Source organism: Arctopsyche grandis, chromosome 13 (genome assembly GCF_051622035.1).
Source record: "Arctopsyche grandis isolate Sample6627 chromosome 13, ASM5162203v2, whole genome shotgun sequence".
In the NCBI taxonomy this organism is placed as follows: Eukaryota; Metazoa; Arthropoda; class Insecta; order Trichoptera; family Hydropsychidae; genus Arctopsyche; species Arctopsyche grandis.
In genome coordinates, this window is record NC_135367.1 from 29,078,319 (window position 1) to 29,104,626 (window position 26,308).

A 26,308-nucleotide genomic window follows, 5' to 3' on the forward strand; every position below is an offset into this window, starting at 1 on the left:
AGTCTAGTTCGCCCCCCCCCCCCCCCCTTTGCCCGGTGAATATATTCGTAATTTGGTATGCAAAATGACGAGCCGTGCTATGAAGACAATATTAAGATGGTTATAAGCGCAGACACACTGAATCGTACGGCACGCCATGCTTAGGTAGACTCCAGCTGTGATGGGCGTATCCTCATGCTATCGATCACTGCCAAATCTATTAAGCCAGCAATATGGCTCAGTGGTAGCGTTTATGTCTAGCACCAAGTGATAATTGGGTTCGAGTCCGCTGTACTGCTGGTCAGACTTGGGTGTTTTTGAGTCCAAGTCTATCGAGAGTTTGTCAATTTTATCTGATCATTGTTGAAACGATTCCTTAAAATTGGCAAAAAAATATCATCCTACCTATTATGTATAATGGATTTACAATTTGAAAATAATTATGTACAAGTCTAAAATCCATAGATGTCTCAATGGATTAATTTTTTTAATTAATTAATTATTTGTTAATTTAGTGTTCTTCAGTTCCTCGAAATACGGTGATTTGTGTAATAAAAATGCTGCATTATTTGTAATTAATTGTCCAGGAAGGCATATTGGGTCTTCCTGTCAAGCCTTCCTGGTATATATCTATGTTAAATAAAAAAAATTTCAATACAAGGATGAAATATCACTGAAAACACTCCAAGAGGGAGTTTTGGCCTAGATGGTCATAGCATAGGTCAGCCGTGCTAGCATTTTTTACATGTACAAAACTATCTAAAAAACAGAATGGTATCATACTGTGTGTTTGCGCCCTTATACGGAGGATTGTGCTATTTTGAACAGACTAGACATTAACATTATTGCCTTGATAAAACTTTGAGCTGATGATAACGGTTTGTGAATTAAGTCAAACAGAAATAGTGTTTTTAGAACTGAAAATTCTAAATATAAGAGCTAAATTGTCGGAATCGGGAATCGAAATCATCGTCATAGAAAATTAGATTTTTTCGATTACGTCACGGATTTACGAACGAACGAAAATGTTAAAACACTTTAAATTAGATTTGGTTGAAAACCCATTTTTACAGAAATTAGATGACACCGTTGAATGTAAAACCACTAGCGCAATGACACACTACTTTGTATGCACGCACGTACACAACAAACCGTTTTTCGAGCATTTCGGGTTGGTTCTTTCTGGCGGATCCTCGTGTAAGTTTCGTAAATTCAAAACAACATTGTAAATGTAAATCCTATTAATTTTAATTAAAGGTGTGCTCTGCGATGTCGTGTTTAAATTCGTGTACTTTTCTGCGGGAGTGTTCCATAAAAAAGGCCACCTGTTTCCGGTTTCGGTACGACGAAATAGGACAATTCTTTACGTCTGTATTTTAACGCCGTTAGCTTTATTTTTTACGCCTCTTCTCTCCTCTCGGCTGGATTGATTCAATTATCCTGGGATTATTTTTAGTGCCTACCTTTAAAAAAAAAAAAGCGCCTAGATAGTAAAATCACCGCGACGCGTTTCATCGATCGTTCTCTACCCGACCTAAAATATCATTTATGTATTTTTTTTAGATCGATTATACACAAGGGGGGTCGAAAGTTAGCTGAAGATGGGGGAGAAGGCGGCGAACCGTTTACTGTGGAAATTAGCAGGGGCGTTCGTGTCTATTGTGTATTAGGCGTGTGTGTAAAAATCTCACGATTGCTGGCATACCTGCCCTTTTTTGTTGTGGATTTGAGTACTATTTTATACACTGTCTTTTTATTTTAACTTGCTCTCACGTCACACTTTTAGTAGTCGAGTAATGAAGTTTGTATGGATGTAAGATTTGGATTCTTTTGGGTGCAAGTGTAGCGCAAGATGCACACATCACTGGTACGGTACGTCAAGATGCTCAACAAGTATCGTGTACATGTTCCCTTGTCACTTTCATCTGCAGTATCAAGTCTATGTACTTGCGACCAAGTGTAGCGTCTAAATTGATTGGTTTTAATGGTTCGATCATACCAACTTTCATTTTTTATATTTAGGGCTGCTACATTTATATTTAGGGCTGCTACATCTACATTTATATTTGATGTTCGTGCAAAATGGTTGTCTCATAGAAGATGGAAACGTAGCCAATCATTTCGTGACTATGAGAAATTTCGGATTCTTAGGAAGATCGTGAAACGTGGTGTGAGTGAGCGTTATACCCTCTATCTCAAAGAGATGGAGAGTGCTATCGCTAGTAATCCTCACCACTTTTTCAGATTTATTAAGAGTAAGCATATTTCACATGGCCTTGAGCATTCGTTCTCATTTAATAATAAAAGTTGTGTCGGTCCTGAGATCGCTAAAGCTTTTGCTAGTTTTTTTAGCTCTGTATTTGATCAGAGATCACCATCCCTTGATGCTAATTTGGCTTCCCAAATTGGTACTGAAGGTGTTATTATAGACATTCCGCGGGTCTCGCTTGGAGATGTTAGGATAGCAATTTTGAAGCTGAAAGGGTCTGTTGGGCCTGACGGTGTGCCCCCTGACGTATTAAAGGCATGCTGTAATTCGCTCTTAGAGCCTCTTCAGTTTATTTTTAACCTTATTCTGGATTCTGGTAATTATCCTGATAAATGGAAATTATCTAGAGTCATTCCCATTCATAAAAGTGGCTCTAAAAATGAGGTTGAAAATTACAGACCTATTGCTATCATCTCGGCTATTCCCAAAATTTTCGATAATATCCTTCACCGTTTGATTCTTTTGCAGTTCAAAAGATTGTTGTGTGATGAGCAGCATGGTTTTTCACCATGTCGTTCCACTACCACTAATCTTGCCTGCTTTTCATATTATACCATGTCTAAAGTTGACCGTGGACAACAAGTTGATGTAGCCTACTTTGACTTTCGAAAAGCATTTGATCTTGTCAACAATGACGCTCTTATGATCAGATTAGCTGAAGTGGGCTTTTCTCCACGTCTTCTTAAACTCTTTGCTTCTTATCTTAGTGATAGGAAGCAATTTGTTAGATATGGTATTTATGAATCTCCTTCATTTTTTACGCGATCTGGTGTAACTCAGGGGTCCACCTTAGGCCCTTTACTATTTACAATAGTCATTAATAACCTCCCAAAAGTACTACGCAATGCTTCATGTCTCTTGTTTGCTGACGACGTTAAACTATTCTTTGCTGTTAAGGATGAGAGGCAAGCCTCTCTCCTTCAAGCTGATATTAACGCTGTTTTAGAGTTCAGTTCCAGTTTAGGGCTTGAACTGAATACTAGTAAATGTGCTATTATGAGTTATGGACGTGCGAATTCGCTCTATTGTCACGGATATTCCATTGGATCCGTATTGTTGAAGCGCGTGGAATCAATGGTCGACTTGGGTATCACTTTTGATCCTCAATTCACCTTTCACAACCACATCAAGACAATCGCTGACGTTTCCTTTCGTCGACTTGGATTTGTCTTGAGATATGCTAGATTATTCTCCAACCCCTTGTCTTCTCGCTTGCTTTTCAACTCGCTTGTTAGAAGTAAGCTAGAGTATAATGCAATTGTGTGGAATCCGCACGAAGCAAACTACTCTCTTATTATAGAAAAAGTGCAAAAAGCATTTCTTCGTTTTCTTTATAAGAAAGAGTATGGGTACTACCCATATCTCTATCCTACTCCTTTCCTTTTGGGCATGCTTGGGTATAATTCCCTTGAACTTCGGAGAAACTTCTCGTTAATTCGTTTCGTTCTCCAGCTATTGCGTGGTAATACGTCATGCCCGTTGTTGCTGGAACAGTTGGGACTTTATGTCCCTAATAATTATGTGCGTGGTAGACATCATCATTTAATGGTTGTACCTGCTGCTCGCACAGTTCTTTTTCGAATGGCTCCTATTCCAAGAGCTATTCGACTTCTCAATGAAATCGTTGCTGCTGTCCCTGAATGTGATATTTTCCACCTTGGGGAGCGTAGATTGTCGGATATTATCTTAACATATTTATCTGGTAACCTGCGCTCATCATTACTTTCTTAATTTGAATGTGATGAATGAGTGGAATCTTAATCTACTCTCTTCCATTTGGGCCTCGCTGTGATTTTATTTTTTATTCATATTTTGTTTTATTTTATTTTATTTTTTCTTTCTCTTTTGTACATTTTTATATACTATTTTAATTTTGATCAGTGTAAACAAAGAATGGGATTTATGGATTTTATTTTTAATTTTTACACTTTTGTTATTTTTTTTTTTCTCTCTGAATGATGTATTATTTTCCTTTTGTTACTTTTTTTGTAATTTTATTTTACCATGTTTTCTGCTTTTGCTTTTTTCCTTTATTTACAGTTTACTTGTTTTTATATCATGTTTTTATATATTTTTCAAATGTAGGCCATTGTGGCGCATTAGGTTCTTCCTGTAATGCCACAATGGTCCAAAACTATTAAATAAATAAATAAATAAAATAAATAAATAAATATTTAGTGTTTGTGTATGAAACCATGTCGTACTAAAAGTCTTTATTTGTTCTGTTAATGGTAGAAGATTTATGGTTTGACCAAGGAAACGCATCCTAAATGTGTAGTATCTGTTGTTGGGTGTAGAATATAGGTGCCGTCGGTTAGACCGCGACTGATGTCACGTTTTGTCGAACGCTATTCAGAAAGGAAGTTCAAATTGCTTTATTATTCCATCAAGTAGACTGACAAATAACGGTTTTGGCACGTGGACGCCTCGCATTACGTCGTCTCAATAATCGACGGATATCGGAGACGGACTGCACTAACAGCACAACGTGTCACATTGCTTCCTCATTCCAAACACCAAATCATCTAACTCGAAACATTCGTACTTAGGTATTGTCGGCGTACTTTCATTATACATACTTTGGGTGTAGGAGAGGGGGGCTATGTATGTGTTGCATCATCATCATTCACAGCCATTCGCCATCCACTGCTGGATGAAAGACTATCCAATATGATTCAATTCGTTTCTATTTTGAGAAACCAATCTTATCTCATTCCACACATTTTTCTGATTTTATTTACTCATCTCCCATGCGGTCTTCCTTGCACTCGTTTACATTCTATCGTTTGTTCTTTTAGATGCGTTACCCGCCCATTTGCCATTTCAATCTCTCTACCCTCGCCATTGATCGACCACCTTTGTCTTACTTCTAATATACGTATTCCGTTTTTTACCTATCCCCGTTATGCCAAGTACACAGCGTTCCATACTTATATGCAGGCCCGGCTCGAGGGTAAATGGCGCCTCGAGGCAGATTGCTTTTAGCGCCCTCCCCCTTTTAAATTTTTAAACTATAAATTTCATGAAAGTTCTTAAAAAATTTTGATGAAGAAATATATATTAAGACAAAAACAAACAAAGGAACGTTTAAACTAAATAAAATACGCATAATTATGAATAAATTCGGTAATGAAGACATTGATTTACATTCAACAACGAATTGAAGAATTTTAGTGACATTTCGTCTTTCGAATATTATTGGTTAATATATTTAATATCGTGACGCACACCCATCTCTGATATATATGTATGTATATATACATACATATGTTTCAGTGGTATCTTTTTATAAAATACAATTCCAAATTAGCATTTGTACCGACGACAGTTTGCTGTTTTACAAGTTTTATTCGAGAGTCGTTGATATTTCCTGCGTTCTTCTTAAATTATAATATTTTACAATCGGTGTCGTTACTTCGTGTAGAAAAATTAAGTTGAATATAGAATGTTTTATAAGTTAAAAGAAAGTCAAATTATTATTATTTTTATTTTTTCAATTTTAATAATCAAAAAAAAAAAATGGCAGCGCTTTGCAGCGCCCCTTGTCTATGGCGCCCTAGGCATATGCCTAGTCTGCTGCACCCTTGAGCCGGCTCTGCTTATATGTATGTTATATAGTGTGATATATTCCATGTAATTCTGAAAAAAAAATCAACCTTAACAAGCTTTGCCCGCGCGTGTATGACCCCTGCTGTACACAATTCTCATTTCGGCTTTTTGCACAAGATCTCCCATTGAACTAGCATATACACGTATGATTATCATAGGCGGTACCGACTCTCGAGTACATGTCTGGAAGCAGAAAAGGTGAAACCTCGTGGGGTGGATGGAGGTGATGGTGGTGGTGGTGTTGCTGTTGCTGTCTGGAAGCAAATGAGATCGGATGTCGGAGTCTAAATTGTGATACATGTGTGTAGTGTCGAGAGCAGACAATGACCGGTTTAATTGATCCGGTTGTTGCGCGAGGATTTGACGACATTCCGCGGCCGCGAGACCTGGGCCGATGCAGACCGACCCACCTCCCTCTCGCTCTCCCACCCTCCTCTCCCCGCACTCGAGCCCACCCCTCGTCCACCCCCACCCCCAACCCGCACAGCCCTCCTCACTTTCGGGGCGCTATCGTCCCTCCCCCTTTCGCCTCCCGTCGCTAGTGGGTGGCGGGTGGGAGACTCGAATCCGTAGTGTTGCGAAGAACGACGCTCGCTGCTACCGAATACAATGATTCGAATTAACTGCTCTGTCGATGGGTCCGACGTGCGAATGCAATAAGGGTTTATGGGTCTCGTATGAAAGGTACTAAGATCACCGTGTCGATGGTCGCATTTTTGCCTTTGTTATTTTACGTTGCGTCTTTTTTTTTATTTCGTTCATGTCTGTACTGGGGAGAGCTTGTACGATTTCATGCGTATTGTAAAATGTGGCCTGTGATTTTGCTTGTTTTTGTTGTTCCTGGTGAGTGTGTACATGTATGTTCTTGGATGAAACCTCGATCGATCGTTTCCGATACTGGGTGCCGTTTTTGTATGCATCTCTGTCTGATGAAATTCGTCTTTTTGTTTCTTTTGTTCGTTTTTGATTTCAATATACACACACATTGCTGTGGCGTCATTTTTTTTCAATCTGAACATAGAGTTTATTCAAAATAAATGTTTTTTTTACTTGTCTACCTATACGAAGTATTGTAATCGTGAGTAAGATCGTCCTCGGGATTTCGACTTTAATCGAAATTTAATGGTTTTTGGTTACAGTAAGATAGTTAGGGCCGGCCCGCACCGCTCAACTCGCGAACAACTTGGTTGAGGGCGACCAGACCAATGCATTCAGGTAGATAGGACATGCCACACCCGTCAACTTGTTTTTCGTACACATTTCCATACATTTTTTCGTGTCGCGCGACTAGTCGGTCGACAAAGTTGCACGATGCGGCCCGGCCCTTAGAGGGACATTGGCCCTATGTTGAGGGCTAGATTGACTTTAAAACGAGCTTAAAAAATCCTTCTATCAATTTGAATTTCGAAAATTACACTAATAAGGGCAAAATCACACAGCGATGCACATGGCACGTGGTTTTTTTTAGATACTTTTTAACAAGCGAAAAAAATGGGCCGTGCCTTGCTCATATTCATGGAACGCCCAGTACGCTCCGCCCCAAAATGACCCTCTGTAGTTTTCGGTAAATTTTTTTTCCTTGTATTTTTTTTGCTTGCTTGACAATGATCGATAACGGTGTATCCCGTATTTGAAGAAATGTAGGAAACCACCCACAGCGGCGAGCCATGCACCCGACGTGCCGTTCTTCCTTGTGTGCTTTCGCCCTAAATGTGTCAAATAATTGGGGTGTTTAGAAATTGTAGTAAAGAATTCTTGTATTTTGAATGATGAAACTTTATTCTTATAAATAGTTTCAAATATAGACAGTTTTCTATTTGGCAAACAAATTTTTCAATATTTGGCAACCAAATTCAATAATTAAAAATTTTATGCTATTTGTTTAAATCCTGGAAAGTTTGAAAAATGGTATCAGTCATATTTTAATCACAAATTCTTAAGGTAGAATTTGAAATAGAATATGTATCTATTTGTTTGTATAATTATAATCGTTCTAATACCACCGTGATTCGGCATTGGAACGACATAATATTCAGAGAAAAAAAAATACCTAGGCGGCAATAACTTGCCTTGGGGTCATGATTTCCCAGATACCAAATTTCTAGAAAGTGCTTCCTCTAATGCATTGTAAAATCAATTATAGAGTCACATTAGTTCGAAATGTTGAATAACGATTGCATTATATTATCTTATTGGTTAGATGTATTAGCGGTTTTAAGACACAATTGAGGCTATTGCGAAGCAACGTTTAAGTCCCTCCGCAGCATCACGTTGACCTTTCCTTTAGGAGTCGGCCCTTTGAGCCCCTGGCAGTGAGTTGTAGTGTATTATTTCGGTTTTTACTATCGAATTCTGCGTGTTTGGCTTCAATTTAGCATCGGCGTCGATTTTGCACTTGCACTTTGTGCGACCTTGACATAGTCTCTCCGAACGGGGTTGGAAAAAGTGGAGGCATCTGTTAGCGCGGTTAAAACTGCTTCGGAAAGTCAGTGTGTACGTATCAGATTACGATCAGGTTGCATTCTGCGGTCTAAACTGGAATTTTTTTGTGCGTGTGTGTATATTTGTTATCGCGCGTCTTTTCATGGAATTGATTTTTTGGCGTTATCTGTATTTTCTACAGTTGCCTATTTGTATATATCCGTTTTTAAGATAAGAATACCCATGTAGCTTTGCGCAGCTTAACGAAAAGTTGTCCTGTCCTGTCTGCGTTGCGTCAATTTATACCAACACATAAAGGTGTGTTTCCGTAGGCTGCGACGTCGTTCTATAAATCTTGTATTTACCCGATTGTCTTGAAATGCTGAAAGGTTTATTGATCAATGTCGCTATTAATGCTTCTTAATGTAAAAAAAAAACTTTTTTATATTGCATTCGCTTTCGGCTAACTTTCTATTTTTATCGAGTGTAAGTTATTAAATCGAATAACATTGAACTTGAAAAATCCGCACATGGGAAAAGCCAACATATATTTATTTATTTAATTTAATTTATTATTTTATAATAATCGGTTATCTAATGGCTAGTTTTACAAATAAAACACAACTTCAAAGTTGATTGTAATTGGGACAAATTCATTGCCGGTGAAACGATTCTAGGCTGCGTCTAAACAGGGGGTTCCAAATGTTTGAATATCGAACGGTAGCTTTAAATTATTTATTTGTAGTTTTAAGGTCACGATATTATTAAAATTTTAAGAGAATCATAATTTGGAACATCAAATAGAACTAAATGTGCTGTAGATTGATTGAAAATAAATTCGTATAAAAAGTATTCGGCTTGGAACCCGTAATCTAAACACATGTTCTTATTTTTATGTTATTTCATTTAGAAGATTTGTTAAAATTGAAAAATACAGGAAAAGATTGTAGTTTGTATGTGCCCACGTGCGTAATTTTCTGTTACCGGTTTTATCGTACATGACGTATTAGGTTAGTTTTTCATTTGCCGCTGTGTAACATTACTCAATGATGCGACCCAGAACTTTTCGCTCGTCATCTGAAATTTTTCATATTTCATATTATTTGATTGTTTTCTTCGGCGACATTTGTCGGTTGACTTGACTTGTATCCACAACGAGGAAAAAAATGGCGTTTCCAAGAGTTTTGACAAATCACTGTTAAATTTTCGTTCACTGGACCGGTTTCGCGTCGTCGATTGTACGCGTGTACGCTAATTGTCATCGCTCTCATTGAATCCGTTCGGAGCAAAGCGCACAAAATCGAAATACTGTCCAGAAGGTGGATAGGTGGATAGATGATGATGATGATGATGCACGTTCGTTCCATGTTTTGGCGGTGGGTCGCGAGACGTCGTACCAGCTGAGCCGCGGCAGTGGCACTGACGCTGATGCTGACGCCGCAACATCAGTGACGCCAATGCCAACACCAACACCGACGACGGCAACGTCAGCGGCCCCTCGTCCAGGCCGTTGACCTGCCTGGCCCACTGACAGACAGACAGACAGACATCGCATTCGGGAACGTCGAATGCCGTGTGATCTCCGACAGAGAGACGAGACACCGCCTCTCATCCTCGCCACCGACTGACTCCTCGTGGATGGTAGCCCCTCGCAAAGTTCAAGGTCAAAATCTAGAGCGAACGTCCAAAGATGCTGCATTGAAAGCGATCCAACATCCGGATGTGTCCGGCTGCTGCTGCGTAACCCAGGACTTTTTCTTTGGACGTCTGTAACGATCGCTTTACCTGTTGTGTAAACATGGCTTCCGATCTGTTGAGATTGTGTATTTCACGAGAATGAGGAACACTTTAGTTTATTCGTTTACTAGTGTTGTGCCCGTTGATTTCAACTGGTGCCTTCGGAAAGGAATTGATACACGAATTAAAATAGAATTATGACTAATAATAACAACAAAGTGCAAAAGTCAATTTTTCTTCGTTTTGAGAAATATTTCGCGAGACATTAAATATATTGTTATGGGTATGGTATTTTTAAACAATATTTAAAAATACTGTTGGCCTGTAATACGTTTATTTTGCTCTTCCGGGATTCTGGACATATCGGATTAAAATAAGTGATAACATTTTATGAATTGAGTCAAACAGAAAGTGGTTTTTGGGACTGAAAATTGGACTTCCAAATATAACGGCTAAATTTTCGGAATCGTGTATCGAAATCTTCGTCATAAAATATTAGATTTTTTCGATTACGTAATGGATTTACGAACGAACGAACGAAAACGCCAAAACACTTTATATTCCCGCTCCCGCGCTTTTATAGTACGGCGAGCGTTATCTCAGACAAACATACACACAGAATAGCGAAATTATATACATAATACACTGTTTTTTTTTAAGTAACAACCAAAACCAAAGACTTCTTTCTCATGTATGACCAACTCAAACAATAAAATATGAAAAATCAATACAAAAAATAACATTTTGAAGTTATTTCTGAATTAGTCCTGTCGGATGTCAAACCAAACGCTTTAGTCTATTAGTTGTTTTGGAAAGTTTGGCAACTTAACCAGCAACATTAATCAGTGGTTAGCATGTAATGCTTTCGATTGGGTGGTCACAGGTTCTATCCCTGGCTTTGTTTTACTGGCCAGGTCTTGTATATTATTTATGTATTTATTACAATTTTACCATAGTGACATTATAGAGTAGTTCCAAGTCGTCACTATGAAGAAAAAAAATATATATATAATATATATGCAGTAAGATGAAAATCAAATAAAATACGAAATAAGCATAAATATAAAACAAATATAAAAATAGAACATTCTACGATCCCAAATTAAACAATCCCTTAACCGGATCAGTATATTTTAGATTAAACTAATCCAAACTAATAGAAAGCCGGTTGAGGAGCTGGACTTGAGCTTGTGTATTGACTCCATGGTCGATTGTTTTCTTTCAGAGTTTTCCATTTTATCTGATTTATCTATCTCTCACAATATTCTAGTTTACAGCATCTCATAATTTGTTTATATATAAAAGTTCTGCAAAAATTTGTCCATAATGTCTCTGTGATGACTAATGTTTAATGATTGATGTTTGTAATTGGCCTTTAAATAATGTGTTAGTAAAAAGGGTGTATACCTGTATAAATGTCGCTTTATATTGATATTGAGCTTTATATCATTGATATTACATTGAGATATAATGTTATATTGAGATATAATGCTATTTTTTTATTTATTTTATTTTATTTAAATAGGCACACATACAGAATAAAATATAAAAAGAAAGTTGTATAATGGCACAAAAAATAATAATAAACATAAATAAAAATATTATATTCCATTTACAGTGAGCACCACATGGTGATATAAAAAAGTAAAATTACAAAAAAATCAAGATTTAAAAAAAAAGAAAAGAAACAAAGTAAAAAAAAAGAAAAAGGAAAAGAAAGACTGAGATATAATGTTATATTGAGATATAATGTTATATTGAGCCATGTCACTGTTTTAATTTTAACGAATTTTTTAATGCAGTCGAGGCTAATACAAAAAAAATCAATAAGCACAAGGATTGAAAGGGTTGTAGGTTGACATAAATGAAAATATTTATTATTTTGATTAATTTTAATTAGAAATGAGGTCGCGTCACCCACACTGAAACATCATTTAGTAATCGATCGGATCTGTTGTTGAAGTGTTTGTTTGTTTGTTGTTTTTTTCATCCCACGCTCACGTATTGTTCTGCTTTGGCTCCCTTGACATTCGTAGGAAAACCTTCGCGGCACGTTTGCGAGTCAGGGTCGACGTTTTGTTCGTCGCATGCGTTCTGAAAATCTATCGTTCTGCAAATCTATTTTCGCATGCAGGTGCTTAGAATATAAAAAGTTACGCTATAAATGTCATGTGAATTATTATTCAAATGAATCGGCAGGTGTTACTCCCGTAATTTGAATGTTACCTCACACACGCTAATTGTAAGCGGCCATTAGAACGTTGCAAACCGCGTTTAACTGATCTGTATATGTATTGCTTTCGAATCAAAAATTTTCGAAACTTGTACTTTCTACAATTCATTATAGTGTAGCACCTCGATTATCCGGATCACACATGCTGATTTTGCAATGTTTTGCATAACACGTGGTGAATAGTAAAAGTATCGCGTCCTTATAGCGCAAAAGCGGTAACTCGAAACAAAATTGTTCAGAGCAGCGTTTTAAATAGCCATGTGTTTTTCGTTAATGGCACAGACACACTGAGGTACGCGGTAGGTGTTTTTTTAATATATAGTTTGCACATGTAAAAAACGCGAGCATGGCTGGTCTACGCTATGACACCCTTGCCAAAAATCCTTATATTTGATAGTGATCGATAACGGTCATATTTGAAAGAATTTAGGAAAAACTTGAAAAAACCCCGGCCGTGTGAGATATGCATATCTTCACCACATGAGGCCAAAAACGCGCCCGAGCCGTATGATTCAGTGTGTTTGCGCCTTACTGTTTCGAAGACTAGACCTTTATTTGGCCATCTAAAATAATAAAAATGCGATAATATTTTTGCCAGGGCTGTAAAATAAATTACACGACAAATGTCAAATCGACATTCAATGTCAAATTAACATCAGCGTTCGCCCGGCAAATCAAACGTCAAACAGGTTGCCAGTAACAAAAATAAAATTTGACGTTTCAGTGAAATCATTACATTTTCACTGGGTAATCGTAATATCTTAGCAGCCGACACTTATTTATTTAAGGGTTAAGTTAGGGTTGGCCTTATTATTCATTTTAGACTTTATTATTTTATTTTTGTTACTGGTAACCCATTTGACGTTTGATTTGCCCGGCGAAAAACGTATATGTCCTGCGAGCGGACATACCTAGAGAGGGGCATCATTTTTATTTTTCAGGCCGATAAATGTTACCCATAAAAATCTCGGTGGCCGTTACTGCATCGAAAATGACGTGAGCGAAAGTCGAAAGATAGAAGTTTTTCGCGATTTTTCTGACAATATGTGAAATAGTCCGTTTACCATACATACACGGGTGTATACACATATGTACATACATATATGTATATAGTACCGTTTACCATGCGTACATTCTTTTCGATCTTTCGACTTCCGATGCAGTGACCCAGACCCAAAAAATCTCTCCTCCCGCCTTTTTTTAATTTATTTTTTCTCTTTTCTGGATTTTCTTTTATTATTTTTCTATATTTAAAAAATTCTTACAGAAAAAAAATCATAATATTTGTTAAAGAGTGGTAGGCGAATGGACTCACTCATATAAGGAGTTTTATAGGTCTACATTGTTGACATAAATAAAAAAAATTACTAGTTTTTTGCCTGTAATTTTAACGTGTGGTTTTGTTAATCGATTAAGGGATTTGAAATTAACTTTTTATTTCCAAAATAATGGAACGTTGTATTTGAAATTTTTTCAATGTGCTCTCATAGAATATGAAAACTGGAATAAAATTGCAAATGAGTGTTTTCACGTAGCTGATTAAAAAAGGCCAAAGCGTATACTATGCGCTACCAAAGTAACACTTACGCACAATCCACTACAGGTAATAAAAACCTTGTAAAAAGTTCGGATTGTGGAGGGATTCATAAAGAGGAAGTCCCACTTGGTGCAATGTTTCCTGACGCCGATGTAACCATCAAAACAATATACTTTACCGTCCGTAAAGAAGTTTTACTTCGATGATCTGAACTAATATTTGGTGGTCTATTATGAGAAAGCGCGATCGACTCTCGGCCGGTTTTTTTTTTTAATAACCGGATCATTTCAATACGGATAATCGATCTTGTACTGTATTATAAAAGCGTCCATCGTCGTAAGTTACACGCTGCATTGGTGACCGACCGTTATGAGATCTTCTCGCATAGCCAATGAGTGTTCTATGTAGTGTAGCACGTAGAATATATATATAATTTTCGTTTTTTAATGGTTACGCAAAGGCATTTGAGAGCGAGCGGGTCATTAGACTCCTCAAGGTTCATCGCCGATTTTCGTATACCACTGAGTATGTATAACGAATGCATCAAATCTAATTAACCAATTGTTGATACCGCCATTTTTGTTTGGAGTGTTGCGCAATTCATATATACATATGTATCTACATCCATATTTCTTCGAAAAGGCTCTTGTGTGTGTGTGTGTGTGTGTGTATGAGCTCTTTGCTCCAATAGTTTCGATCCCTTTCGTGTATGCGTCTCCGTTATCTTTTGGTAGTATTGATTCAATCTTACCTCCTCCCGATTTGCGTCTTTCGCTTGCATTTTTCTTTTCTTTTCGTTGTACTTGTGTAATTGTCGTGCGTGTGACGAAATTCGCATGAAGTGTTCGATCGTTGCGATAAAGCGCACGCACGCAAGCAAGTGCCAAAAACACGTATGCGTTATATGTAGGATTTGAATGTAAGTACGTATTTACTTTCAGTTTGGAGCAGGCTATATCGGTTGTGTTGCTTTGGATTGTTATTAGAATTTTTCAAAAGTGGAATTTTCGGTGTTATTATCTTTTTGTCTACTTTTGGAACAAGCGATGAAATTGTCAAATATAACTTCTTTCCAATTCGATTAATTTTGTGTATTGTGATGGTATTTTGAACTTAGAAACCATATTAAATATATTAATATGAAGATTAAATCCGATTCCGTGACACAAAAAGATGAATTAAAATAACACATACCAAAAATCACATCAATTGTACTTGTATTATTGATAACTTTCGACAATGCCTAGAACAAATTGGTCGAAATTAATGCATACATTAAGCACATGTTCGAAATGATCATATGCTTTACCATTTTCTTTTTTTGCTAGTAAGTTGACTCCTTTTACATCCACAGCTTGTTAGTTTTGAGTGCATATATTAAGTATGTAGAAAAATGCTTCATTTAGATTCGTGCGAAAAATGCTTAATTTAAGTTTGCGATTAATCGCGTTTGAATACACGTATTTATTCGATGATTAATGACTCCATATTTACTCCTATGTATTATAAAACTTTTTGTTTCGTAAGTTAAATGTGAGTTATCTCTGGTTATACGTTGTTCGATATATTTTGGTTTAGTTCTCTTCCTTTACTCATGTAAGCTACTTCAGGAGTTCAGCTCATCAGTCGTCTGTGGGTTTTTTTTTCTTCATAATTCTCAATTTTGTTAAGATTTATTGCTGCACCAGATGGCAATGTCTGTCAAAAGTGAAGAGGCAACATTTGAAATCATGAACTCGTACAACATGTAGCGCCGATTGCTACACCTCAACACGGTACACGTATGTGGAAGAATGCGGTCACGACAGCGTGTCGAACAAAGTGCACAGTTTTTATTTAATTTTTTTTTTAATTATGGAAATTTTTTTTCGAGTCGACAGAACGCATCTCGCGTTATCTCGCGCCCAGTCAGAGCGAAGAAAGCACCGAATGTGGCCATAACAAACAGGGTTGTTCAACGACAGTATTGATTACCAAGGTTGGCGCCCCGCGGGTGGTACCCTCCCCCCTCTGAGGGGGTATGGGAGGGTTGGAAGGGTGTTCCTAGGGGGTGGCGTGGGCTAACTGTGGATACCCCTACTTTAATTTACGTCTTTTCCTTTGTGGTACACCTTTTTGTAGCCATTTGCTAATTAATACCGTGCGCGACCGCCCAATGAAATTTATTCGCGCCATGTGTGAGTGTTTGTAGGTATGTATATATGTATATATGTGCCATTGGTTTTCGCTTTCTTTCTCCGCGTGTTTTTTTTTTTACTTGGATTTTGATGGTTGTGCGTTTGGTTTTGCAGATTGTGTGTATTTCGAGACCTCCTCGACGTCGCCGTACCAAATCCGGCGGATAGAGGAGCTGAACAAGACAGCGTCCGGCAACGTGGAGGCTAAGGTCATGTGCTTCTACCGGCGGAGGGACTTACCCAGTCCCCTTATACAGCTAGCTGATAAGCACCAAAGTGAGTATTCTGTTGTGCTTTGTGTCGATGGGGTGGTTCTGTCGGTTGAACACAAGGGTGTCGATGTTCGCGTGCTGAACTTGGCGGCTGATACTTTTTTCTGTGTAAAATGTTTGTACCATTTTGGATTAGGGCACAATGCGCGCGTGGAGACATGGGGGTGAAATCACACAGGGAAGAATGGCACGTCGTGTGCATGGCTCCCCGCTGTGGGTGATCTCTAACATTTCTTAAATTATGGGATACACCGTTATTTATCACTGTCAAGATACACCGTTATTGATAAAAACAAGAATATAATTTTACCGAAAACGCTCCAGGGGGTCATTTTGTCCGTGCTGGGCGTTCCATGAATATGTGCAAGGCACGGCCCATTTTTTTTCGCACGTTTAAAACTATGTAAAAAAAAACCCTGTGTCACGTTCATCGCTGTGTTTTCGCCCTTAAGGTGCGTCGTGTTTCGACAACTAGATTAGCGGATACAGGCCACAAGCCGTGCACCAGGAATAATGTAGGATATTTCGAATTGTACAAGTATATAATATTCGAATTAAGAAAATGGAAATTTACTTAAAACAGGGAAGAGGAATTAGTAAGAAATAGATCAGTCAGTCAATTTTTGATACCCTACTTATATTCTGTCTTTGTAAAATTTTATGTATATATATTCTATGTTTTGATACGCACCCACATATGCCACAAGGCGTTCAACATTTTGAGCAGGTTTAGTAAGTTCTCAGGAAAATAAAATGCATTTTTCCAATTTTTTTTTGTCGTTTGGTATTAAATTTGCTTCAAATTAGGCTATTGAATTGTAGAGCAATTTTCGTAAGTTCAAAACGGGTGATAAAGCAACAGAAATTGATCTTAAACTGAGAATACTTTTGCTTGCCGTGCAATGTTTTATTTTTTAAATTCTGTCCTGAGAATGAGTAGACAGTCGTGGGCGTCTTTCTTCACCAGGTTTGATAACGACTAAAGTTACTTGAATCATAATTACGTGCAACAATCCGAGGGCTTGCACAAAAGTTAGACATCAGTAATCCAACAATTTTGGATGAATTAAAACAGCTAGGAAGTGAATTTGATACGATATAGTTGTTTAAGGAAAGATTTTTATCTCGAATGGTTTCTCATTTGCCTTCAGGGAAGGAAAGTACTATAATATGACTGGTGGTTAGTTTGCTTTCTAGTTGCTACCAATATTTTGAATAGGAAATCTGCTCCATTTGAAATGTTTTCTTCAGGAAGTGAGAACCACTCTGCATCTTACTGCAGTAAAAATGCGTGCAATGATGCATTTGAAAAAATTTCGAGTTCGAATTTTCGCATGATCACAAAACTTAATTGTTACTACGTACATGGATAAAGTAAAAATTCGGACGAGACGAACCCATGACTATCTATGTATTTGAGGAATATAAGAAGGTCAAAACAAAATTCGATAATTAAACATACATACACGTTCACACATACCGGTTATGAGAGCATTTTCAATACAAATTGATCGCAAATTTAGGGAAACTTACACGAGACAAAAATTCTACTTCTGGTTGTCGGATTTTGTTCAATTTTATTTCTTAAAATCACTTTCATTATTATAAACATTAAATATCAAGAAAATAAAATAATGGAATATTGTTTATACAAAAAATACTACTTCCGGTTTACGAATTTTGACCAAAAACTTTTCAGCTATACGTTAGTACATAAAGAAAAGAACTATAAATTTTCAGCTTGGTACCATTTCCGGTCAACTTAAAAATTTACGTCGTATCGATAAGAATTTCAGTAACCAATAATAAGTTTCGGTTCGATAGGACTAACGGTGTTCAAAAAATCCCCAAAATAAACAGACACACGCAGACATTTTTTCTATATCATGAAAACGTGATCAGTGATCGATTATGTGTTCGAATCAGTCAAAATCTCGAGTTCAAATTTTCGCATTATCACAAAACTTCATATATTGTTACTACGTACATAGATAAAAAAAAAGTAAAAATTTAACATTTTTCAACGAACGACCGTACGAGAACGAATTTTTGCACCGTTAGATATTTGGTTGCATAATACGTGTATAAATCACACTTCTGAATTTGCGTTATCAAAACTAGTGTATACCGACTGTAAAAGTACCAAAAAACGTATTAAATAGCATAACGAGAATATGTATGTAATGCAAAGTAAAATTTGCTTGAACACGTGACGCCAAACGTATATACGTACGTGCACGTCCGACCGTTGAATCACGTGTTGTGCAACTTCCTATACTTTCGATGTTAAATAATATAATGTAAACCTTACTCAAATAGCGATTTTTTTCTTCATATTAAAATTCCAGCTCGTAAACGTCTACTTGAAAATGAATAATATTACGTCTCGTGTGTTCAGACAATGTGAATATGTGCATAGTTTTGATGGTAGATGTCTACTGTGACAACTTTGACCCATTCGATTTATCTTCAGTACAATTCAGCACAGAGACATCGTTTTGGTATGCTTTGGTTTCAAATATTCTATTTTATATAAGTAAAACCTAGATCGATCGCCTCCTGTCAAGTTGGCCGATTTTCATCTGACAATAGTTGATCGATTTCGTACAAGATCGGCTACATCAAAAATTCAATCTACCCACCCAAATCCACTAAATCCTTATCCCACTTTTCACTCATTCCAGAGAAGTCAGTGGGAAATGATTAGAGATCAAAATCTTTACTAATACATGACAAATATAATTTTTTTAAGCGCACACAGCGGTGCACGTGGCACATGGTTTCTTTTAGATACTTTTAAACATGCGAAAAAAATGGGCCGTGCCTTGCATGTTCCATATTCATGGAAAGCCCAGCACGCCCCGCCCCAAAATGACCCTCTGGGGTGTTTTCGGTAAAATTGTATCCTTGTGATCGATAACGGTGTATCCCATATTTGAAGAAATGTATGAGACCACCCACAGCGGGGAGCCATGCACACGATGTTCCGTACATCGCCCTAAGGTTTTTTTTTTAATTTCTTGTTTTGTACTTATCAATGATCACTATAATGCTAGTATAGTATATAAGACAGCGTACGTAAGTTTGAATCTCTCTCTATTCATGTCATACCATTGTTGAAAACCATTCTGTATCATTTATCTTGTTCGCGGCAACTGGAGCATTTTTCAGTAGGGGTGGTATATATATGTATATGCAGTCCATTTATGAATCAGTCATGGTTGAGTGACCGTTTGGATATATGCGTACACACAGCGTACAACCTCTATTTAAAAAAAAAATCATCGAATGTTTTTAGTACCTAAGTAGTCAAAATTAATTTTGGTGGGTGGGGGGGGGGGGGGTTTCTTCTTATTAGAAAGCTCCCGATTAATTGCAACAAATTAAGCATCATTTCGGTATTAAATATATAATCTCGTTGGTCTTTGCGAGGTTTACTTCGACGTCGTCGCGAGCTCATCTGCTTCTGAAGACCCGGTCTTCGTACGCTCGTCACCGGTGGCTGCGGATAGTTGGTGGCTGGGTGGATTGAAAAGGGGGTGGGGTGTAGAGTGGTACTTCCTCCCAGTACACCCCCCCCCCCCTTCCCACTGGCTCCTCACCTCCCTTTCCCCCCTTGATGTGCATTATCGATTGCGCGGGGGCGCGCCGCGCAAACCGCCCGGAAAAACCGCGAGAATGGTCGGGACTCGATGAGGACGCGCTGGAGATCTCCGAATTTTCAGATGGACCACCCCTCCTTCCCCTTCACCTCCCCCCCATCGCCATACAAAGTTGCTGCACTTTTGGGCATTTCTCCTGTGGGTCGTTAGATTAGATAGTCCATTAAATGTTTGAACTTCGAGCTGGGTGATATTTTAATTAGTGGTTTTTGCTCGTCGCTCAGAATGATTTTTTATTCGTGTTTTGGCTTTCTCATTCTACTGTACTAAGTTTGACTGGAAATGTGAATGCCAATAATGTTGTATTTTCATTTCTTTGAAATCACATATTATGTATAGTTGCGTTTTGACTGAAATTTCAGAAATACATTCTTTGTTATTATACCAGTATGCATTTAGACGCTTTGTTTAGTTTTAAACTCCAAGGGAACAGAAATAGTACATATAATCCCTTTCTACTAATCCATACATGCTAAGGGGAACGGCAGGAAACTGGAAGATGGCGATTCATCTGTGTAACACGCTCGCGAATTTGTGCCAAAAAATACTCAATTTAATGTTTTTTTTTTGCTTTAAAGAGTTTTAATCCTCTGGTCGAATTGGTACATATTTTATACGTATGTGCTTACTAGCGTGTTCCAAGTAAATCGTCGGCTTTGTATATGTAGCTCGCGTGTCCAAATCAGAATGAAATGCCGTAATAGAATATTTAGTTTTTCATCTCATTTTAATGATTAATTGTGAATTTCTGATAATTGAAAAAGAAAGTCTTTCAATTTGATTTCAATACTCATTAGAATAGTGTTTTTATGACATTGGTTTTTATGACATAATCGGTTCAATTTTATGACAAAAAGTTTCGTTCTCATTGGGTGGGTTTAAATGTATAGAAATGTTGGGAAAGCTGGTATACGATCACGATACGAGTGGACTAAAAGCTGTGGAGCCTCGTAGTTGTTTGGCCGAGTCGGAGTATTGGATAAATCGAGCTATTCCGATTTCGCATTTAAATACATTATTTCCGTCTGATTGCGTTTACCTGATTTGACCGTCTTCAAGTCATTTCTGAGGGGCTTCTCAATTTCTGGGGTCGGGCTCGAAATGGACGGGAGAGCAGCTACCTTTCGTGAAATCTAGAAACGTAGCGCTCCCTCGTGAGAAAACCAATATTTAATAAAAATCGTTCAGTCTTACATGTCCCTTTGATGATAAAAATGGACTTTATCAAATAAATCAGTAATAACTAATTTGAGAAACCCTGACTCATCACACAAAAATATGTCAATTTATTATGAATACATATAATATATGTTATATACATAGGTACAAATTAAAACTTTTGAAGATACTCTTCTTCGAACAGAAGCCCATTAAGCGTGTATTTTACACCAGGCTTTCTTAAATATTCAAAAAAAAAAAAATTCGAATGACGCATGATTTTTTAAATTGAATATATAATAGGTTAATAATATTTTATTTCCGATTAAGAAATACTTAATCGGAAATAAAAAAAAAAAATTATGTATATAGGGGTGCAAATTTTTTCTTATACCTCAGGTGATATAATGTCTAGTACCCTCTCTGATATGTATGCATATAATATATTATAATAGGTACAATAAAAAATCAAAATCGAGCCCTACCGTTCGTGAAATTTTGTGCCCTGGTATGGGGTTAATATGGGTAAAAGCCAACAAACATCCAGCAGCTGGTGCGTTGAAGGCTGTCTAAGAAAAGTGATACGATTGAGCCTTCGGAAATCGGAATGAGACCTATTCGTCCCACTGATTACTGTATTTATTAAATGAGTCTGATTGTGGTACAGTATCGGAGTTAGGAGTCTTAAACATGCGTAGGTACTACAAAGATGTGTGTGTGTGTGTGTGTGTGTTTGTAAACGTGCAAAATTTATATGTGAGCACAACTCGTTTCGTCAAAAATGTCTTCATCATTCCCCATACACATAATATATGTATACCTTTACGCTTAACGTGGTTTTGTTTTAGCAATAATTTTTGCAAATTGTGCAAGTCGCTCAACCACCAACCACTATTCATGTACATACATATGTTGTACCCGACTTGCTGCACGGCTGCGCATTCTTTCCTCCAAGCAAGCAAGCACCTTGGCAAACGTGCGCCCTCGGGTTACGACCTGTACTCTCCCGGTACTCTCGCTTTGGGTTTTTACGACCCTCTCGCATTGTCGCCCTTCGATGGCCCTCGTTCAGCTCGACGACCGCGGCGAGGTCCGGCCCTTCGGCACCTGGTGCTGTGGCGGCGTGTGCACGCGCGAAAGAGAATAGTCATATCCTATCGATTTGTTAAGATGTGCCGCCACCCACTCACACCCCACCCCCGACCCACCCACTCATTCCGCCCCGCACTGAGATGTGCCGCCGCCACCCCTCGCCAACCCAACGCCAACAAATAGCGGTTCACTCTTCTCATCCCTTGGTTACCCCCACCCACCCACAACCCTGCCGCCACCCCCCGCCCCCGACTCCTGGCTTGCCCTCGCCGCCAGCCTCCTTTTCATTTATTCGTATACAAAAACACGCGGGGGCGGCGGCGAGGTGCGTAAGGTCGCACCCCCTCCTTCCTCCTCCCCCGTATTCCTTCTCATCCATGGCTGGTCTCCCCCTTCCTCTCGTTGAGTCCCACCCTCCATCGTGGTTGACGATCCTCGAATGCTTCTGGTCAAGGGTTTGGTCTTGGAGTCGTGTATGCTCTCGTTGTTTTAATTCAGAACGCTTGGCTGTCCTTAAAATGATAACTCGCAGAATGCAACAGACAGGGCTGTGGAGTCGTTTGAAAAATACGATTCCGATTTTTTTTTTCTTTCTATTTGCGTAACACTCGTTACCAAACATGTGTGACGATTGGTTAATTTTGGAATTTCGAGATATCGAAATGTAACATTCGATATTGATTTATTCTCGCCCAAAATTTGCGAAACGTACGTTATTTATACAATGTGCAAATATACTATTGAATGATTATAAGGTTAATATAAAAAAATGTTTAATATCCGTACAATTTCTATGATTCTGATTCCGTCGAAATAATATCCTTCAGGTATAAACACTATCTGCTTTAGATCGTCGATTTTTAGAGATTCTATAGTTAATATTATGTATAAAACGTCTATTGAGCATTTAGAAGAATTGTAAATAGGTTTTTGAGCTATTTTTCCTATTATGCTGTACACTAACATTAAAATAATATAGTAAGTAGATATAAGATGTATTGTAAACATTGGTTCGGTGATTATTACGCAAAAAGCGATCTCGCGCACGTCACTACAATCTCGATCAAGGAACACCGGGCACCCAAACTCCATCAAAATGAAATTTCACTATGATTTGCAATATAATTGTACCATGTATGTAAAAAGTATTATTACGCTGATTTTTTTTTCTATTGGTGTTTGGAAATCATAGAAAGTAATAAAACGATTTAGAAAGGAATCATCGCATCAACAACATAAGTCAGATAGTTCGGATCCAAATCGGGTTTATGTATGGTGGAGATGAAAAAGCTCCCCATCTTCATAGATTGATTTGCATTTTATAGAAATTCAATAGAAGTAATATTTCTTCTTGAATTTGAATTCTGCAGGTACTCTTTAAACATATTCACTGCCGGATAAGCTGCTGAGGCTGTCGATTATTGTCCTAATTCCACTATTTTAACATCTATCGATGGGTCAGAAAGCAAAAAGAGTGTTGCCTTTTTAGACCCAAACGACATGTAATCACACTTCATACAAACATCACATCCGACCGATCGATAAGTTTTGAACGAATGCGAACAATTTCCAAAATACGTTCACATTCAAGCAACAATGTGATAGCGAAACCTCAGTTTGCGGTTTTCCAAATAAAACAAATTTTAAATACGTACACCCATCTAAGGATGATTTTTATCGCATTTTGACATATCCACTTTTGTGTAAATCGCAGTGCACCAAGTGACCACATCGACTTCGACAAAACGCTCGCATTTACCTTTTCAAGACACGCCATTTGCAACACACGCCATTTCTTCACTGTATGTAATATTATATTTACTTACACAATCAAAAATAGAACCGAATGTCTTAAAATCGCTCCTTTGTCCACGAGCAATATACATGCATACATACGTACAGCGATCGATCGTTCGTTCGCTCATTTGAATCGGTCATTGTTTTACTAAACACCACTTTTGAGATGTATTGGTAGTAGTGATGGTAGACGTCTATCTATAGGCACTATCTTTCTATTTCACCGGTCCGTATATATATATAAATATATATGTATGTATAACTGTAAAATTTATTGCAATTGTAGAGTTCAACGTAGCAAATGCCACAAACACAATGCGGGGTTAATGACCAAGCGGTCTCAAAATTTTTTTTCACTCCACACTCTGTATAGTAAAGTACACCTCTGCGAGTATGTATTCGTATTCGTTTTCGCTTTGCCATCGATTCGTAAATAAATAACTTAACCGAAACGGGCAAAAACACACGCCCGTTGCGATACGCGTTTTGCTCTCGCAGCTTCCCCGTTTTGCGGTGTGTGTGTGTGTGTGTGTGTATTTCGAAGGAAAGGTTAATCCTGGTGGCTCTCTCTCTCTCCCCCAGGATGTCTCTCACTCCTCATCCTTACACTCCCCCATCCCCTCCCAGAGGCTCTGGCTAGTTCTCTCTCTCTGAGTATTTGTTGCCAGCTGGTAATCCGTTCGCCAATTTTAGCGACAGACGTAAACGTAATGTACCTATGAATGTGTGTGTGTGTGTGTGTAGGGCTGTGTACTACCTACGCGTGTGTGTCCGTAATTTGGATGACCGATCGATATAAATTTACGCGTTCAAGTACCTGCTCTCTGTCGGCTTGGCAGACGGTAGTTTTGGCCCTTTGGAATCTAGCTACTTTTTCATTTTCGTCCGAGTGTCTGTCTCTACGTCTGGGATGATAGATTTCTGTTTACTTTTCGGGAATAGGGTTTTAAGGTTTCGTCTCTTGTTTTAACGTTTCTTTGTCCGTATATACATCTAGATATGAGTAAGTATTGTGTGTATCCAGATTCGGATTGTATTCAGATAAATATATACCAACGTCTGAAATGTTTCTTTTTTGTGTCGTAAATCTCATGGCTAGACTAAGGGCGAAAACACACGGCACGGCACGTGGAACGTCGACGAGTTCTCCTAAATTTCTTCAAATATGGGATACACCGTTTTCAATCAAGCAAGGATAAAATTTTACCAAAAACAGTCCAGGCGGTCATTTTGAAGCGGGGCGTGCTGTGCATTCCATGAATATGTGCAAGGCACATTTTTTTTCGCATGTTAAAAAGTATCTAAAAATAACCACGTGCATCGCTGTGTGTTTTTGCCCTAAGGCGTTGACTTGGTGCTCTTCAAATAACAATAAACCCCTACATTAGTTAACAAAGAGAAAAAAACATGGCTTTTTGCTCTCTTGCGCGAAAAGCATCGTCCCAACGCCGATCTTCGCTCGTGGTTAGTTTTTGGCGGTGGATGGATCATTTTCGCATAAAAATTGGTTAAAATATTGTTAATTTCTTAGAAAAACTATGCTATTTTACTCTTTTTTTTTTGCAAAAGCATCCGCGACTCGCCGACAGTTACTCATGATTAGAGGTAGGATAGTTACAGTGCTATCCATTGTTCCATTGTTGGAAATCCTTTGTAAAAAAGGTTCGGCAAACCTTTAACAATGCATTTACAACCTTTGAACAATACGCGGCACCTTCTGGGTCCGGTGACTACTCATGATAGACTACTAAATTTGGATTGAAGATGTATGATTTGTCGGTACATTTTTCTCTTGTAAGTTTGCAGATCTCACAATAACCGAATCTTCTGAATTTGTTTTTGAAGACTGTTTGTTTTGCTTACATAAAAAAATCGCTATAAAATATGTAATAAAAAATATTTTGCTGTCAACAAAATCTTATCTATTGGCATTAAGTCTGCCTACAAATTGCTAATCTATGAAAAAACACTATGGTCGACAAATTTGTAATGTCTGCCAAAAATTTTCTTACATAAATTTAAGTCGTAGTCCATGTTATTAATTAAACGGTTTTAATTTGGGGGGCTTAAAATGTTGAAATAATCTGAATCCTGTACACGAAATTTGAATTAATTTTATACCGGTTGAACAAATTTTTCGTCTCAAGTGGACCACTCAAAATTTCTAGATATTAAATTTTCATAAATTAAACTGTAAATATTAAATATTTTCATACACATTTTACGCTATGTATTTGAGCTATTTATTACATGTGTGTACAAACTGATTCTTAGCGATTTTAAACAAAACCACATAGCAGCAAGTCTGTAGTCGAAGTCGTTAAATAATCAACGACTCCAATTTTGGGCTTAAATCCCATTTATT

The 26,308-nt window shown here is 37.7% G+C and overlaps 1 protein-coding gene across 2 annotated transcripts in view; it reads left to right on the top strand.

Moving 5' to 3' along the window:
- The window catches only part of MTA1-like (metastasis associated 1-like), a 54,636-nt gene that overhangs the window by 8,455 nt on the left and 19,873 nt on the right, over window positions 1–26,308 (top strand). For both annotated transcript variants that reach the window (XR_013261364.1, XM_077443616.1), the window contains exon 2: window positions 16,077–16,238. Coding sequence is in view for 1 of the 2 variants with exons in the window: in XM_077443616.1 (XP_077299742.1) it covers window positions 16,077–16,238 (162 nt within the window). In the remaining variant the exon portion in view is untranslated. The remainder of the gene's footprint in view (window positions 1–16,076; window positions 16,239–26,308) is intronic.